At 35.5% G+C, this 19,531-nt stretch overlaps 3 protein-coding genes across 3 annotated transcripts; 2 read left to right on the top strand and 1 right to left on the bottom strand.

The window, feature by feature from the left end:
• Nucleotides 1–1,031: 1,031 nt before the first annotated feature.
• On the bottom strand, nt 1,032–2,476 carry LOC147491747 (uncharacterized). Its single transcript, XM_086566910.1, has 2 exons — nt 2,045–2,476; nt 1,032–1,572 (listed from the first exon to the last, which is right to left on the bottom strand). Exons 1-2 carry the CDS (start codon nt 2,291–2,293, stop codon nt 1,258–1,260), a joined length of 564 nt encoding a protein of 187 aa, XP_086423036.1. The 5' UTR covers nt 2,294–2,476; the 3' UTR covers nt 1,032–1,257.
• Nucleotides 2,477–5,771: 3,295 nt separating this feature from the next.
• Nucleotides 5,772–7,167, top strand: LOC147491746 (uncharacterized). Its single transcript, XM_086567320.1, has 2 exons — nt 5,772–6,528; nt 7,127–7,167. The coding sequence occupies exons 1-2, from the start codon at nt 5,772–5,774 to the stop codon at nt 7,165–7,167; spliced, it is 798 nt and encodes a 265-aa protein (XP_086423446.1).
• Nucleotides 7,168–14,301: 7,134 nt separating this feature from the next.
• LOC147491745 (zinc finger BED domain-containing protein RICESLEEPER 2-like) lies at nt 14,302–14,820 on the top strand. The gene has a single exon (XM_086567319.1). It carries the CDS (start codon nt 14,302–14,304, stop codon nt 14,818–14,820), a length of 519 nt encoding a protein of 172 aa, XP_086423445.1.
• The last annotated feature ends 4,711 nt before the right edge of the window (nt 14,821–19,531 follow it).

Raw genomic sequence — 19,531 nt, 5'->3', positions numbered from 1 at the left:
ACTTAATACAATAAACAGAACCTTTTTTGAAGAAAATTCCCTGATCAGTTTCTCCCTTCCAAAGGTTTTCTCCAAAGCAATGCACCAATAGAAAAACCATTGATATACATATATGTTTGTAACAATTTTTCTTAAGTCAAGAACAGTATAGTCAAGGCATTAAGATGCATCACTCTCTTTGTGCCTTAGGCGTAAGGCGCAGGGCAGCACGCGCCTTATTGAAATGACGCACACAGTAATAAATAAATAAATAAAATAAAATATGACATGAATTATCATTGATTTGTATAGTTAAATGATAAAATCAATTCTATAGGATTTTAAATTTGTCAACTATTGAGCAACGTACACCCGTAAAAATCACGAATTGTTTAGGTAGTAATTGATCACTTAAAAGAAAGAAAAAAACATAATCAACAATAAAATACAAAATGAAAATTGTATCTCTCAAAATAATTTAGCTCAACTTCAATACACTAAAGGAGCAAACAAATTGAACTGAGCTAAATGGACTTTACAAAAGAGAACACATGATTCAAATTTTGGAAACCCGACCATATCCCATAACACTTCATTTAATTCATCTTTGTGTCTTTTTCTCAATCTATTCATCTTAACAAAAACTTGTAAAAATACAAATTTAGAGTGTACCCTAATATAAAACTTATAAAAATTGTATGATTTCTTGTACCATACATCCACATCCACACTCATCCAATAGTTGTATGGTACTCAAAAAACTGCAAATTATAATAAGGCACGCCTTGTGCATCTTGGACCTTAACAAAAAGCACGCGCCTTATGTGTGCACCTGCGCCTTGGTTGAGGTGAGGCACTAAAGTGTGCCTCTCCACACCTCACACCTTAGTCACGCGCCTCTTTGCGTCTTGACTACACTGGTCAAGAATAACAACATCCATAAGTATATTTGGTACCAAAGAGAAAATGAAAATAGTAGAACTGTAGAAGTAACGAAGCAATGAAGTTACCAGATAGGAACCTAAAACAAATCAACATCGACTAATAAGTACTTCATCAAATCAAACTTCTTATTAATTAAACAAGCTCATATACAAGCACATACAGCTTTTACAGAAAGTGAGAAAACCATAAAATGTCATCCCAACAAAAGAAACACAAGCACATAATTTAGGTATGCATCCTGCCTCAATTCTTTCCGCCACATCAAACTGGTGTTCCAAGATAATAACAAAAGAAATGAACAACGACACATTTTGATTAAACAGAGGTATACTCTTAGTGAGTAATACCATTCTGTATCTCCTTTTCCTGTTCTCCTTTCTGATGCCCGGGAACCTTTTCCTTGATCTTCTCCATGATACCTTTGTGCTCTTTCACTTCGTTTTGGGAAACTTTGGTTTCAGTAGGAGGATATTCAACTGGGGCTGCATCAGCCTTCTTACCGGGCATCTTTTCTTTTATCTTCTCCATGAAATTTTTGTTGTCCTCTGTCTCCTCTAGGTGTGGTACCGCTTCCTTGTCACCTGTTACCTTCTCTTTGATCTTCTCCGTCAAGCTTTTCTCACCTTCAGCGTTTTCCTCGTCACTAATCTGAAGTAATTAAACAATAAAAGTCGTGAGTAGGACAGTAATTGAGTTCAAAATAATCGGTGAAATCAGTTTAATTAAACATCATAATTATTAGCTTAGCCACACTCTCTATAACTAGTTTTCTCAGCATGGACTAAAAGGTCATTCGAAAATGTTAGGCGACAAGTGGCAAACAGAGGCGGCGTTTTCCCTTCTAGGCACCTGCCCTGATTGTTTGTATTCTTTTCTCCTATAAATTTTTGCAGATTTTACTGTGCGTAATAACTTATACAGAAGTACAGACATATAATTTCCTGAAACCCCACTTTAAGTGCTAAAAACTTGGTCAATTTTCCATATTTGCCCTTCATTTATGTCATGAGAAGGACCACTTAAGAGGGCAAGATGGTAATAGTATTTCGATTAAACGTGCATAAATCAGTTCTGTTCAAAATTGCAACAAATCAGTAAGATGTTATGTATATATACTTACGGGGCCAGAGCTGTTGGTAGATCGGGGAAGCGTTTCCTTGAAACCAGGCTTACTCTCTTCCTCTTCTTTATTCTCTTCTACTTTTGCAACGTGGGTCTCTACGAACTCTGGGACACTCATTTCATCCTGGGGCTTCTCTTCTTCTTTTTTATCCAAGAAATCCAATAGTTTATGGTCTTGGTGCTCCCCTTCAACCTTCGTCGCAGTCTCATAGCTTGGCGGGGCGACGTGCTTTTGTTCTTGATCCATGATGTAAACTTAGCAAATTCAATAACGAAGAAATGGTAGAATGCTAATTGTGTATTGTTGAGATAGTAGCGATGTTGGTTTGAAGCTGTACATAGAATGACATTCGTATTTATAGAGGAAAGAGTACTGATAGAGGATTGCTTGGCCAATGAGCCGTGATGATTTGCAAAGTGTTGGACAAATGATTTGTCGACACGTATAGTGCGTGGTAACATGGAAAGATGACTTTTGCGGGCCATGGTGATTACAAATAAGGAGGTTACTAACGTCGGTACGGACACTTGTTTGAATGTGAGACTAATTTGGTGTCGACGATTTGGTGAGTGGGGCCAAACTATATAGAAAGATCAGAGGATCCTAATAATAGCACCTTTAATGAGCATTTGGCACTCAAGAATCCAAGATATGATATGATGAAGATAACAGAATCAATCCAAGTCGGCAAACAACACAAAATGAGGTTGGAGTACAATTTTGGATGTACCTCTAGTCCTGTACTCCTCTCGTATCCCTGCCCCAGTCTGATAGAAGGACCAAAATATCGATATCAGTTAATATATGAGTGTACTCAAAGAACGATATATATCGGATATATAGGATATATCTATTTTTTTGTGATCAGTCTAAAGTCTAAACTATTTAAAACTAGCCATGCAGCCCGACCTGTGGCCGGGCCTGTTATTCTTAAACCTATCGCCTATATTTAAGGGAAGCACTTGGAAGTTTAACATATCCATATCTATTAACTAATACATATCCATATCCATATCCATATCCAATAACTAATACATATCAATTAACTAATTCATTTTTATGTGCATTTGAAATAATGAAATAATCTAAAGCTTTGTTTTTGTTTTATTTAAAATGAAAGGACAATTTTAATTTATATTAAATAGGCCAAATTCGGGGTTAGTTTGGTAAGAAGGCAAGTAATTATTTTTCAAATAGGAACTATTTTAAAAATTTATATTAAAAATCTTACGGATATTAATATAGGTAGGATATCATAAATATTGAAAATATATTAGAAATATCATAAATATCATAAATATCATAAATATCGGATATATCGATTATCTCGGCAATATAAAATTTTATATCAGAAATTTTGATATATATCGAGAAAAAAAAAAAAATTCTATATTCGGTTGATATATATAAAAAATATCGATATCGGTATACCAAAATACCAATATGTATATGGAATATATCGGTGATATTTTGGTCCATGGTCTCACAGAGTTAAATTAATTTTACAGTTAATTTTATGAATTCGGCTCTAACAAAATCGTAAAACATTTTAATTGAAATTTGTACTTCCTGTGATATAGTCCATGGTGGACTTAAGGATGAATCTAATATACAGTGTCAGTTGTTTGAGACTAGTGTCAAACATTGGAAATTCAAGAAATTGGGCTAGAGAGTCTCATTTAAAAAAAAAACAATAAAGCCCTATCCATAATTTTTTGGGTTTTAATACCCCTACATTGTTTTTAAGCCATAAGGTGTTTTTTTATAGAAAATCTTTAGAAAAGGATCGAGACTAGGTGATGTTATTTTTTTAATATAAATTATTCTCTTTTTCACCCTTCCAAAATAACTACTTGTAGATAAGATAACTAGAGAATAAAGATTGAATAAGATAACTACTTTTAGATAAGATAACTACTAGAACAAAAAGAGTAGATTTTGGGTTTGAATAGAATTTAGCAAAAACGAAAGTATGTTAAATTTGACAATACTGTTTTCATGAAGTTATAAACTTATACATTTTAAAAAGATGCACCACGTTATAAACTTATATATTTTAAAAAGGATGAAGTTATAAACCTATATATTTTAAAATGCATACACATCACAAGATTTTTTAAAATCTACGATACAAAATGCATTTGATTATTTATTTTGTGGGTTTGATTAACTACCGGGTTGGTTTAGAGTTTATTGTTTATAAATTTAGAATATAGGGATTAGGGTTTTGTCTTAAGGTTTAGGGTTTAGGCTTAGGGTCTAGTTTATAGGGGTTAGGGTTTAGTGTCTTAAGGTTTAGGGTTTAGGCTTAGGGTCTAGTTTATAAAGATTTTGGGTTTAATGTCTAGTGGTTTGGAGTTTAGACTTAACGACTAGTGTCAAATGCCTCCACAAAATATTGGAGACATAATATTTTTAGTTTTTTCATTTAGACATTATAGCATATCTCATATAGGCACAAGTCTTTGTATTCAAAGAAAGAATATTGTCCAAGGGCTCTCATTGCAAGACTCATACCTCGATGCACCCTAGATGCCCTCTTTTCATTATATGCATTTTAAAATGTGAAGGGACTAGTTATAATGAATTTTTTTGTGTGAAATTTAATTTTTATTTTGTATCCCACCTTAGATAGTCGGTTATGTTTGCCAAGTGAGGATATCTATTCTTGGTAAAGTTGGATTGGTTAGTTTCATAACGGTCAAATTGGGGTATTAAATTCTAAACAAATTTAAGAGGAGTCTTAGGACTACTAAATATTTATAACTAAGTCCTCTAGACTAATTTTCTGATTGGAAATTACAATGATTAAGCAGGTAATAAAGGATTTAAGGATGCATGAAATATTTTCTTAGCTTATAGCCTTATACAGAGCACTCTATACTTCTATAGGCTCTGTTTGGTTTGTGGAATTTAAATTCCTAGAAAATAGAAAGATGATGAAGAATATTGAAGAAGAAAAAGACCGAAGTTGGAAAAGGGGAAGTTACCCATATGCTCTTTCCCTTTGAGGAAAGTGAACACCATTTTTCCATAAATCAAATTGTTTTTCCTAATTAGGATACCCTTAAAAGGAAATATCTCCGGTTTTATGGCTTCCAACCCAATTTACCATTTTCGCGTCTATGTTCCCTCCCCATTTATATAACTACGGACTATCCATGAATTTTCATGAATTTAAATTCCTTGAACCAGCCATATATTATCTGAATTTATGTGTAAACTGTTTGTCACTTTCTTAGTTTCTTTGTATACAACTATGCACTTTTTTTTTTAAGTATACAACTATGCACTTACCAGAAAAATGTTTAAATTGTTCGATCTCTATAATATATGGAAATGTCATTATGAAGTTATCCAATCTTTACATTTATTAGCAGTCGTTCCTCGCAGTCATAGTGGAGAGCGCACCTGCGCTCTAACATAGTCTGACCTGCACCTATGGAACGATGAGAACAGTAGCGACATCGCTTTACACGAAGCGACCGACCGCAGCGTATTCTCTAAAAACCCACCGACTGTTTTTAGAACTGTTTTAGTTTTACTTCCTATTTTAGATTCTTGTATTGATCTCTATATAAACATCTTGTAATCTTTTTATAATTTAATCAAATAAATATTCTCTCCAGTCAATCTCTCTCTCTAATTTATCATGGTATCAGCCTAATATTGATCCAAACTCTAATCCTAAACTCTATCAGTTTTCGCCTCTTCTCAATTCTCAATGGATTCTACTCCCAATAATGACTCTACTACAAATTCTGATGATCCTTTCTATGTTCACCACTCAGATAGTCCCACGGCTATCCTCATATCTCCTCTGTTATCAGGGGACAATTATTCAACTTGGTTACGGTCTATCTCTAGAGCCCTTCGAGCAAAGAATAAGTTTGGTTTTGTCGATGGTTCTGTAACTCCTCCCAGCACTCCCAAAGAAAAATCCAAGTGGTCGCGATGTGATGACCTTGTTGCTTCATGGATTCTCAATTACATTTACTCGGATATCCGTGGTAGCATCCTCTATGCCGACTCTGCATCCGAAATTTGGAAAGATCTAGGTAATCATTTTTCACAAACTAATGCACCCAAGGTTTTTCAACTGAAGGATTCTGTCACTCTTCTCAAGCAAGACAATCGTCCGGTATCTGTTTATTTCACTTTACTTAAATCTTTCTGGGATGAATTAAGTTCTTTATCTACTATACCTGCTTGTATTTGTGGTCATGCATCTATTTTTGCCAAAGAGGTTGAAGACGGCCGCTCTATGAAATTCATGCAAGGCCTAGATGCCCGTTTTCAATCCATCCGCAGTCAAATTCTCTTGATGGATTCTTTTCCTCGTATGTCTAAGATTTATTCTTTAATCCGACAAGAGGAGAAGCAACAAGAGATCCATGCACTCTCTCTTCCATCTGCTCCAGACGCTGCTGCCCTGAGTACTCATTTTCAGAAGACCAACTGGGCTTCTTCTTCGAAATCAGGTTTGTCTAAACCTCCACAAGAACACGGTGGTTCGCCCGCTGACCTCAAGCACACCCTCGAATCTGGGGCCCCCAGAGCGAGCACGCGCTCATCCATTCTGCAACCATTGTAACCGAGTTGGACATCATATTGGTACATACTACAAACTGCATTGTTATCCACCCAAGCACGCTTTCGGGGCTAATTCGGTTGCTTCTGTTGCCAATTCTCTCTGTTTTTCCATAGAACAATACAACCAACTTCTCGGTTTGCTTGATTCGGTAGTACCTCTTTCACAAGCAAACCGGCGGGTATATATCTCTCTCGTGTTTTTCTAAATCCATATGGATCATTGACTCTGGTGCTACCAATCATGTCTGTTCTTCATTACATCTATTTTCTCATTATCGTACTTGTTTAACACATTCTACTCTTAAACTTCCGGATGGAACAGACCATTTAATTACTCATGTTGGTAGTGTTATTCTCTCCCCCCTTTTGCGCCTTGACAACGTTCTGTTTGTTCCCACCTTTCATTTTAATTTGCTTTCCATTAGTGAACTAGTCAAGTCTCACCCTATCTCTGTCACGTTCACTAATGATTCTTGCCTTTTTCAGGACCAGTTAACGAAGAAGAAGATTGGATTGGGACGGCTTAATGGGGGACTCTACCATCTCCAACTAGCTTCAGTTTGCTCATCCCATAACTCCTCCACAAATAATTTATGGCATTATCGCCTAGGACATCTATCTTCCACGCCTTTGCAGATTTTAGCTAAGCAGTTTCCTTTCATTTCTAGTTCAAATAATGCTACTTGCATTGTATGTCCGCAAGCTAAGCAAACTCGTTTATCTTTTTCTCATAGTTCAATAAAAACCATTAGACCTTTTCAAATGATTCATTGTGACATTTGGGGTCCTTTTCATTTACCATCATATTCTAATGCTCGTTTTTTCTTAACTATTGTCGATGATTTTAGTCGTGCTACATGGATTTATCTTATGACTGTCAAATCTGAAACTGTCATGCATTTACAATCTTTTTTTGCCATGGTTCATACTCAATTTCATTCTACAATACATTCACTCATATCTGGCCATAGCAACATTGATGATCATTTTCATGAAATCCAAGTCCTTCGTTCCGACAATGACTCTGAATTTATATCCCATAACATGCAACAATTCTTTTCAAAACATGGGGTAATCCACCAATGTAGTTGTGTTGCTACTCCCCAACAAAACGCTGTTGTTGAAAGAAAACATCGTCACTTACTCAATGTTGCACAAGCATTACGTTTTCAAGCCCACCTCCCACTATCCTTCTGGGGTGAATGCATTCTCACCGCAGGCTATCTCATTAACAAAATTCCTAGCACCTTGTTAAATGACAAATCACCTCATGAGCTTCTATTTACATCACCTCCCACTCTTGCCCATCTTCGTGTTTTTGGTTGTTTATGTTTTGCTCACAACACTTCCATTAAAAATAAGTTTGATCACCGCGGGAAACCTGGCATCTTCATTGGTTATCCTTACGCTCAAAAAGGCTATCGCATTTATGATTTATCTTCCAAGAAAATTTATACTTCACGTGACGTGATTTTCCATGAGACTGTATTCCCCTATCAACATTTATCTCCCCATTACATCTTCTTGTTTCTCCCTTACCTATCCCAGACAATGAAACCTTCGATATTCAATCATCTCATGTAATTTCAATGGATGGAGCGCGACCTACTCTAGCCCAAACTCCCACTCCTCCGACTCTGTCACCCCTTTTGGAAGATCCTCAGCCATCCCATCTCAATCCTCCTGCCTCAACTCGATCTACTAGAATGCGACAACCACCACCACTCCTCATCCAAGATTATCACTGTCCTACTCTCACCAAGGCACCTACAGTCCCTCGTTCGGCCAACCTCCTCCAATCGGACTCTAAGGTAACACGGTCTTCCACTCCATACCCTATGACTTTTTATGTTTCTGACACTAACTTTTCTCCTTGTCATAAAGATTTTTTGTCTAAAGTGTCTTCTTCAGTTGTTCCTACATCCTTTTCTCAAGCTGTCAAAATTCCAGAATGGAGAGTTGCTATGGCTACTGATTGGGCGTCTCTTATATCTCATACTTCAGGATCCGATAATGGCACATTACTTCAGGATCCTATTGTCTATCGCCGCTTGATTGGGCGTCTCTTATATCTCATAGTTACACGTCCAGATATCACTTATTCTGTTAATTATCTCAGCCGTTTCATGCAGTCCCCACGGACTCCACATCTAGATGCTGCTCATCGTATACTCCGCTATCTTAAAAGTTCGATCAACAAAGGGATTATCTTATCCGCTAATAGTTCTTTACACATCTACGGTTTTTCGTGACTGATTGGGGTTGGTTTGTCTTGTCACTCGTCGTTCTACTAGTGGTTATTGCACTTTTCTTGGTTCTAGCCCTATATCACGGAAAACAAAGAAACGAGCATCATCACGTTCTTTTCTTTGAAGCGAATATCGTTCCATGGCTATTCGGCATGTGAACTTCAATAGTTGAAGTATCTTCTCTCTGACTTAGGCATCTCTCATTCTTCTCCGATGAACATGTTCTGTGACAATCAAGCAGCCCTTCATCTCTCTCAAAATCCAGTTTTTCATGAACGAACGAAGCATATTGAATTGGACTGTCATTTCTTACGCGACAAGATATAGGCCAAATTACTATCTCCTACGTTCGTTCCATCCTCAGATCAGGTGGCTGACGCCTTCACTAAACCTCTCGGCAAGGACACCTTTGTGAGATTAATTCGCAAGTTGGGAGTTCTTGATATTCACTCTCCAACTTGAGGGGGAGTATTAGCAGTCGTTCCTCGCAGTCATAGTGGAGAGCGCACCTGCGCTCTAACATAGTGTGACCCGCGCCTATCGAACAGTAGACACAGCGCGACATGCGCCTTACACGAGCCCGACCGCGCTTCGCGTATTCTCTAGAAACCCACCGACTGATTTTAGAACTGTTTTAGTTTTACTTCCTATTTTAGATTCTTGTATCGATCTCTATATAAACATCTTGTAATCTTCTTATAATTTAATCAAGTAAATATTCTCTCTAGTCAATCTCTCTCTAATTTATCAACATTCTGTTCCTAGTATTTGCTATAAATTGAGGTTTCATCAATTCTCACATTTTTTAGTATCAAACAATGGCTACACTTAACAGTCTTGTACTCTTATCGTCTTTTCAATTGTTATATACACCATAGGAACCATCACTTCTACCCTCAACGTGCAACACTGCAACTCCACTTCTGTTTTTTTCTTTTTCTTCTTCTTTTTTTTTTTTTTTTCTTCCTTTGGATAAATCAAAAAATATAGATTCAATTTAGTATATATATATATACTCAACAGTCAACACGTTACATCGTAATTACATATACCAAATTTGTCTGACAACATCATCAATGATGACTATACAGGTTAATGTAGTCTACAAGGGAGCACTTCCTAGTTCCTAGTGGTGATTATTCTCCATTAGTGTATCACGAGAGCATTCTACAAGAAGTCCTTGAAAACAGGTAGTACTACATTAGCCTACCAGAGTAGATAAACTTTATGAGGTGGTATTTCATTCCAATAAAATCTTGTAGTTACTGTTAGAAAATCATATTGCTTGACTGTTTCCAAACCTGCTTTGTTTGACAGTCTTCCATCAGATGCCCTGATTCAATTCAATTAGCTTTAATGGATTTGCAGCCAGTCTTACCGATAATGAGAGACAAAAAAAATTCCAGTTCGTAGTACATGCATTTATATATTTGGTTTGAATGGATTTGAGATTGTATTTCTCATAAATTATATTAGTAATATTTCATTTGTATTACTATATATATGCAGAGATGGAAGGCATATTATCAGTATTTTCAAATAGAACAATTAAACTTCAGACAACAATATCTTGAGATTTCATTGGGTTCAAGGAGAATTTGAAGAGAGTTCCTATGGTCGAGAGTGATCTCATAGTGGACGTGCTAGACACTAGGATTTGCCCAGGCCAGAAGCACGTACAGAGCTTCCACGATGACGGCTTCGGTCCTCCCCCTAAGAAATGGAAAGACACTTGCCATGGAGGAAACAATTTTAAAGGCAACAGGTAACTCTCATCCTTGAATTCTGTCATTTGTGGTTAATTGCACCAGTATTTTACGTTTTCTGGTGTGCTAATACCTAATCAGACATTTCCAACAAACTTTGGCTTATTTCGCTGTTATGCTAAGAACATAAGTTATTATTTGAGTTAGCTAACTGATGAACATACAAAAACTAATCAACTTGATTAGTGATTTTATCCTCATTGTGATTTATCTAAATAAGGAAGTTTTAAAGTCCACATGAAAAAGACGGTATATGGATTAGCATTCAGCAACAATATCCATTGGATTATAAACAAAATTATATTCCGACTTTTCTTTGGTGTCTCAGCTCAAATTTAGATGTATTATAATCTAACGGAATCTGTGAATGAGCTACATATTTTAAGTAGAAAAAATTATCGTTTTGGGTTCCCAACTTGAGCGCTTTTTTACCATACAAATTTTATTACATTTTAGATTGCATTTTAGGGTACTCGTTATGTATTCCTTAGTGTACATGCTTATGTGTACAAGCATTTTGCCAAATAGCACCGTATTTTGACACATGTAGACATCTTATGTGGACTTTTAGTTTGTGGGCTGTCAGTTTGTGGGCTTTGAGTTGTGGGTTGGTGCCCAAATGCTTTTAACGGTGACATGTCATCAAACCGTTAGCCAAATCAGCATTATGATATGATCCACATATATACACAAGTATCCTATTTTGTAGTATACAACCACATACGGTATTCTATTTTGCAATAAATTTTGTAGGTACCGTATATGTAAAAAACACTCAAATTCAGTATCCAAAAAGATTTTTTTTAAGCATGTTATATTAGTCTTATTTCATTATGTAGGCTGCAGTGCGCATTGTGGTACATATCCTTTCACTTCCAAAGTCCAAACCATTTTAGCCTTTTCAAACTGTTTTGACTCATCCATTCCCTATATATATATATAGCCGACTCCTAAAAAGACCTTAAATAAGTACCAAAGTTAAGTACCAAATCTAAAATAACTCACAACTTCACTTACAAAATGATTTAAAATCTAATCTTTTGTGCATATGATCTACTAACCATAAAGAACATCTTTGCAAAAATTCAACTCATTTGATATCCTCTAACTTAGATAAAAATTGTTGTCCACTTTTGAAAAATATCTAACGGCCCATAAATGTCTAGCTTTTGCAATCATTTTTTACCAATGTTAAAAATTGTCAAACAAGTTGAATATTTGTAGAGATATTCTTTGTGGTTAGTAGATCATATCCACAAAAAATTAGGTTTTAAATTATTTTGTAGGTAAAGTTGTGGGTTATTTTTTATTTGGTACTTAACTTTGGTACTTATTTAAGGTCATTTTAGGACCAAATCTAAAACAACTACAACAATACCTACAAAATAATTTAAAATCTAATCTTTTGTACATATGATCTACTAACCACAAAGAACATCTCTACAAAAATTCAACTCGTTTGACAATTTTAACATTGGCAAAAGATGATTGCAAAAACTAGACATTTCTGGACCGTTAGATATTTTTAAAAAATGGACAACAATTTTTATCTAAGTTAGAGAATATCAAACGAGTTGAATTTTTGTAGAGATGTTCTTTATGGTTAGTAGATCATATGCACAAAAGATTAGACTTTAAATCATTTTGTAGGTGAAGTTGTGGTTGTTTTAGATTTGGTCCTTATTTAAGGTCCTTTTAGAAGCCGGGTTGTATATATATATACATACAGGAGTGTGCATGGATACCCAAATACCCAGAACCGAACCGAACCCAAAATCGAATACCACAGTTCTAGGTCCTTAAATGCTAGACCCAATAAAAGTAGGTCTAAAGAACCGAACCATTTAAGAACCGGAACCGATGGGTAAACACCCGGTGGTTTTATGGGTACTCGATGGGTAACCGGAAAAAAATACACATATTTCTCAACTAATTTGGTTATTTGTCTGGGTCAAACAAATTTTCAGACATGGTGATTGTCTGATTGACCATCAAAGGCCCATTCGTATTGGCCCATTAGTAGTGAAAAGCTATAGGCGGGAAAGTGCAGTGCCAAAACAGAAGTAATTTTAAACAGGTTAAAAAGATATAGGCAAGAAATAGGAATGCATTACATACAAATATATAATATTCTGGGCGGGAGAGATGAGCGCCAAAACAAAATTAACATAACCTTAGATAAGTGACTTTGAGCACTAGACTATCCAAATCTAAATATTCTTGCTAGCCCTTTTGAGCTTTGAGGTAAATTCCTTCACCCCTCTCTCTTTCTCATCTTTGTTAATGTATGTATAAACTATAAAGTAAAGGCAAGTTTCTGATGTTGATTTTGATTTTTTATAGCAAGGAGTGAACTTTTTAAAGAATGGTAGCAAGGTTAGAAATTTATGAGTGGTCCTTCGAATGGGCTAAATGGTTTAAATATTTATGTGAAATGAATGTATATTAGTTATCAAACATAGCGAAAGAATGATGGATTTTCAAGGAAATTGAGTATAGTTTACAATTTCTATTGTGTACTTGTGTTTTAGTTTTAACCGTTGTTGTTTAACTATCTTTGAGCAACTGAAAAACCGAAAGAACAAGTTTACTTGATTTAAGGTAATCATTAGGAAAAAAACTATTGATTATTAGAACTAATGTATCAGGTCATAGACCAACTCATTTTGGTCATCGAAATGACGTCGACCAATTGTCGAATTTCACCATGTAAGTGTCTTTTAATGCTCTGGTTTTACACTACCTGCTTCACTTCCTGAAGGGTATGAGGGTTTGGGACAAATTTTTTTTTCCACTCAAAGTGTTTTGACCTTAGATCTTGTTTACGATAATGAAGCTATTGGTGAACATCTTTCTTTTTCACAAAACTCTTAAGTTCTCGTAGACTATAATCTAGTCTGTGAAGAGGAATTAATTCATTTCAATCTCACTCTCTTAGTTAAGTACACAACCTTTGCTTTTGATCGTTAATAATTTCCTTGCTTTTGATGAGTCAGACTTGTAACTTGTTTTGTATCGCCATGATCATGTAGAATGTCTAAATCTTACATTTGTTTTCCATGATCATGTAGAATGCCTAAGCGAAAAAATGCTATTGATTTAGTTTCTGGACAACCTCCTACTGAGGGTGATCCAAAGCGCAGAAAAATTTCTCTTGTCTGGAATGAATTTGAAGAAATTGAAAAGGATGGAAAAGTTATTTCAGCTCAGTGTAAGCATTGCAAAAAGATTTTAAGTGCAATTACTACAAATGGGACTAGTAGCCTGATAAAACACTTTGTCTCGATCATGTAAGGAGTTCAAAGCCAAACGAGGGGGATACCAAACGACCTTAAAGGTGGATGATGAAGAAGGAGGGGTGAGTTACCAAAACTTTCAGTTTGACCAATCTGTAACTCGTGAAGCAATTACCGAGATGACTGTTTTGCATGAATACCCTTTTTCAATGGTTGAACATGTGGGGTTTAGAAAGGTTTTGAAATCAATGCAACCAACATTCAAGCTATACAAGAGGACCACAGCTAGAAGGGATTGTATGAAGTTGTACGAAAAAGAAAAAAAGAATCTTTATGCGAGTTTGGGAAAGCTCCAATGCAGAATCAATTTCACGACTGATTTCTGGACATCAGGTTAGAATATCAGTTATATGGCTTTAACAACGCACTACATAGATGACAAATGGAAGCTACAAAAAAGGATTTTATGTTTTTGCACTGTGAAAAGTCGAGAAAATATTGGAAATGTTGTGCTGGAAAAATTGTATGACTGGAATTTAGACAAAAAGTTGTCAACTATTACACTGGACAATGCAACTTCAAATGACGATGTAGTGCGTGAGATTTTTCGGAAACTTCAGCCTAAGGGGACACTGATTTTAGATGGTCAATTACTTCAAGTGCGTTGTTGTGCACACATTTTGAATTTGATTGTTCAAGAGGGGTTGAAAGAAATAGAGGGGGAGCTTGAAAAAATTCGAACTACTGTCAAATTCATCAAAGGTTCACCTCAAAGACAACAAAAGTTTGAAGGTGTTTGTGCCCAAGCTCAAGTCCCAACTAAAAGGTTCATTCAAGATGTCTGCACTAGATGGAATTCAACATATAAGATGCTTGAAGTAGCACTCCATTTCAAAGATGCATTAATTAACACGTTATGCCGAAGTTGAACCAGATTTCAAGTGTGGTCCTTCCGAAATGGATTGGGAGAATGTAGAACTTGTTGCAGATTGGTTGAAGGTATTTTTTCATGACACTCAAATTTTATTTGGGATTTTGTATACAACTGTGAATCGGTATTTTGATCTATCGTGTGACATTTATTTGCAACTCTTGGACTAGTGCGCTTCTGAGGATCATTTCATTTGGGCCATGGCCATGAGGATGAAAGAAAAGTTTGTGAAGTACTGGAACATCACGAACATGGTCTTCTCATTATCGTCAATATATATTAGATCCGCGCATCAAGATGAAGTCAATCTCATTTTACTTTCCTTTGATATATGGCACTGAATATTCTCCAGAGAAGATAAAGATGTAAGTGACATACTTACAAGTTTGTACAACGAATATGCAACTCAGTCTTCTATGCCAAGTCAACCCTCCTCATGGAACACTAAGACTAGTAGCAAGGTTTATGGCAATAAGAGGGACATTGGTGCTAAAGCAAGCAAAACTTCTAGGCCAAAGCTAAGGCGTTTTGAAGCATTTCTTGAAGATAGTTCGGTGGATGTAGACTTGAAGAGTGAGTTGGAGATATATTTGGAAGAATCAGTCCTCCCAATGCATAAAGGGATAAGCTTGGACGGCAAAAATTTCAATATTTTAAACTGGTGGCAATATAATTCTCCAAAGTATCCTATCATGGGTAAAATAGCTCGTGATATTTTAGCAATTCCTGCATCATCAGTTGCATCTGACTCTGCATTTTCTATTGGTGGCAAGGTAGTTAATCAATACTGATCGACTATGCGACCACATACTGTTGAAGCATTGATATGAACTCAGGATTGGATTAGAAAGAAGTTGGAATGTAATAATATTGTTTTTATATATGGCAAACCTTTTTATTGTACAATATCTCATAGTTCCATTTACCAAGTGTTTCAATTATATTTTGCATATTAGAAGGTGCACTGGATGGGGACAAATATGCATTTGAGACAGTTGATAAGGCTATTGATGGGCTTGAAATTAACGAAGATTGTGGTGATATTGTGGAACCCGAACCTGAACCTAAACCTGAAGTTGCTGCCACAAGTGTGCCTATTCTAGACATATGGGAAATTGATGAAGAAGCTTAATGAATAATCACTCTAACCTCGACAAATATTTTTAGTGCTGTTTGTAGCTAATCAAACGCTAAAATAGCTTCTCTTTTTGAAAGATAACAAGTAGTCCCAACTCTTGGAGAAATATGACGTACTGACATTTTGGATGTGGAGAATGGCCTGGAACAACTTTTTGGAAGACATGATCTAGCACCATTACTAAAATAATATTAGCTGTATATGGTAGGGTGTTAATCTTTTCACTGCTGGTGATTCTTTTTGTGAAGACTATTGTAACAAGCGACCATATATACTTGGAGAGGGTATTCTCTTTGCTTGACAATGCTTTATTTGCATATACTGCTTTATGCACATGGTGTATGTAAGGCTTTTGATATATATGTAAAGCTTTGCTAAACAGGTGGTGTTCAAATGAAATCAGAAAAACTTAAGTAGTATTTAATGTCTGCATATGTATATATCTTTTATTTATGGAGATATAGCTTCTGCCCTTTGGGAGGCTTTGGTTAATTGTTTCATACCATTATGTAGTACTCTATTCTTGTATGCAATCTTTGGCTTCTGTAGCAAATGTGTTGTTATTTTATTCTTGTAGCATCATATTTATGCCACTTGGTATAAAGAACTAGAACCGACGGGTACCCTGTGGTTCTAAGTGGTTCTGGTTCTGGTTCTTATAAATTTAATAATAAACCCAATAGAACCGAAACCAATAGGAACTGATAATGTCAGATCCAAACCCAGAACCGGTTGGAATCGAACCGGACCTATATAGAGGTGGGATAGAGGCATTGTAGCCACATTCTGTTTCAATCCTACGGATATGGTATTCTCAGTTAGCCAAATACGAAATACGAAATTTCGGGAAAATAAAATTTTCGAAACAAAAAAACGAAAAATCTCCAAAACATAAAAACAAAAGATCGATCTATTTCTCTTTTCTCTCTTAAACCTTCTTCTCCAAAATTAAACCTCACAAAGCATCTGCTTCCACAGAGGGTGTTACCAAATATTTGAAGCTCTTTGTCACCGGCTTTCGATCTGAGAAGGTAAGCTTTTTGTTTGTTTTTAGTTGTTATTCATTTCCATTTAGTGGTTGAGCTAGATTTAGTGTATGCCACAAAAATCTGTTTTACTCTGGATAAGCGGAGAATAGTTTTGAAGAGAGAGAATCTTGAAGGGGATTTGGGGAAGAAGGATTTAAGTTTTTTTGAAACAACTGGAGGTTTTGGTGTAGCATTGAAGTTTGGGACTATTTTGAACTTGTGCTGGAGTTGGTACTTGTGGGAGCTGTTGTTCGACATCGTAAATTTGGGCTGGAAATATCTTGAGAAGATTGAAATCTTGGGGTTGATGGATTGCTACCACCAAAAAGAAACCCAAACTTGAGTCTACTACTACTTCTAGGAGTACTAGGTGTACTTGGATTTGGGCTTTGTTTATTTCAAAATGAAGTTTGATGATCAGAAAATGAATCTCTTGGAATAGATGTGCAGAAAGCTCTTCTCCACCCAGTTCCACCCATATCACTATGTATAGAAGATGATAGACACAAGAATTAAAATTAAAGAAAAGGGAGTTTGTTATTTGTGTATTCCTAGCTAGCTAAACAAGACAAAATGATAAGATGGGATGATGTTATTATATATACAGCAATAACTCATCGCTTTTTCTTGAATTTGCAGTAGGGGTGTTTCTTTTTTACGAATTTCCAATTTTTCCGAAATCCGACCCGAAATTTGTCTGGTTCTGGGTGTAGTTTTCATGGGCCGATTTTCGAAAATTCCGAAAAAAAATTGAATCGGATTCGGATATAACTCTAGAAACCAATATCCGATCCACAAGTTTTGAAATTTTCGATATTATTGCCAATTTATTCTGAAAATATATACTTCTTTCACTATCCACTTGATTAGATCTTGACCAGATCTCGACTGTTCATTCATTTTCTAGTTTTTTACTTCCAAAAACATAACCTAGCCGCTACTTCCCCACTTGAATTGGACCACTCCACTGTCATTACACCATCTGCCATAACAACAATGATATGAAAAAAAATGTCACTGAGTCATACAATGACTTCCAGACCAATCCAAAAGCCAAATTCCAATAGATCGAATGTTATGTAAAGCTACTTAAAATCCAAGACCAGAATCCATTATTCATGCAGACACTTCACGCTTCAATTTCCACACACGAAAAAAGATTGAAACATTACAAATACTCACACCTCAACAGAATGCAATGCTTGTTGTTGGTGGCTGCAGGTTCTTTTTCTCATTTTTTCTTGGATCACTTGTTTGAATGAAAATGGGTTTTCTCAGTAAACAAGTGCGTATTGATGTTGGTACATTGGTGTTGTGGACATGGTTTTCTCTCCCTACAATGAACATTGACGTATGATATTCCAAAAATAATTGAAAGTAAAGAGATCTTTGAATATTTACCAAGTATTTCGAAATTTTCGAGTTATTCTAAAATTTCCGAAAGTTCCGAAATTGGAAATATATTTTGAATCCGGAAAAAAATTGGATCGGATTTGGCTAGCATATTAGGTTCCGAAAAAAATTCGGAAAAATTCCGAAGGAGGTTAATCCAATCCGATCCGAAGTCACCCTTACTTCGCAGTACTCTCTGCAACATTTTTCTGGAAACATCTTCAAAATTATTCTTTGGTAAGTGGTCACTGTTATAAATTATTTTTTACTCGTCAATAAGCGATTTTCTTTGTTTTAAATGTTGCCTGATGATAAAAGTAATTTTACGTATTCTAACTATCTATGCGTAAACACAAATAATCAAATTACGTAAATACGTGTTTATATCAATATTCCTACTCTCAATAATGAAGTAATATCATAGAGTCAGGATTCGTTCCCTCTCAATCTATCAAGACTAAATAGAATTCAACTAATCAAACCAAAATGAACAATGGTGAGAGTGATGTGTTTGGTGTGAAATTTCTATACTACCATTCCCAACATAAGAACAATAATAACAATAAGACATAATTAAATTAAACTGAAATTAAAACTTTATAAATCTAAATTTAACAATAGTCTAAGAATCAAAATGAAGATAACCTAATTTATGAATTTAATGAACAATAATCCAACCCAACATCAATAACTACGAAATGACTAACAACCAAGAAATGAAATTAGATCTAAGCAATAGATAAATGACAAAATTGAATTTGATCAATAATAAACTACTTTATTTATCTAATGAAGCAAGAACAATATTTTAATACTTTAAATTAAAACAAGGGAAATGAAAACTAATTAAAATAGAGATTTAATTCTAGATCTAAAAATTATTCTAACCCTAAACTCCATTAACATTAGCTTCCTAACCTAACTACTTTTGCTACCTAACCTAATTGCCATTAACAAAGAGTCAAGCTTTTGTTTTTATACTTCCAGATCCAAAAATCGTGCATGGGCTTGGAGCCATGTTTTGGGCCGGAAAATCGGGCCCAAAACCCAATTTCTTTAGTCCAAAATGGGCTCTTCAGCTACAGTTGGCTTCGACAGATGTTTCGTCCATTTTTGCTCCTCTGATTGGGCCAAGGCTTGGACCATTGGAA

This window comes from Coptis chinensis, chromosome 6 (assembly GCF_015680905.1).
Source record: "Coptis chinensis isolate HL-2020 chromosome 6, ASM1568090v1, whole genome shotgun sequence".
NCBI lineage: Eukaryota > Viridiplantae > Streptophyta > Magnoliopsida > Ranunculales > Ranunculaceae > Coptis > Coptis chinensis.
Note: the sequence above shows the minus strand (reverse complement) of the source record. Positions and strands in the feature narration are given on the sequence as shown.

Bases quoted from the DNA above. Each gene is read 5' to 3' on its own strand.
- LOC147491747 (XM_086566910.1), bottom strand. From the start codon at position 2,293: ATGGATCAAGAACAAAAGCACGTCGCCCCGCCAAGCTATGAGACTGCG. The intron at 1,573-2,044 runs GTAAGTATATAT...TAATTACTTCAG, and splicing joins CTACCAACAGCTCTGGCCCC to ATTAGTGACGAGGAAAACGC.
- LOC147491746 (XM_086567320.1), top strand. From the start codon at position 5,772: ATGGATTCTACTCCCAATAATGACTCTACTACAAATTCTGATGATCCT. The intron at 6,529-7,126 runs GTTTGTCTAAAC...TGCCTTTTTCAG, and splicing joins GGCTTCTTCTTCGAAATCAG to GACCAGTTAACGAAGAAGAA.
- LOC147491745 (XM_086567319.1), top strand. From the start codon at position 14,302: ATGGCTTTAACAACGCACTACATAGATGACAAATGGAAGCTACAAAAA.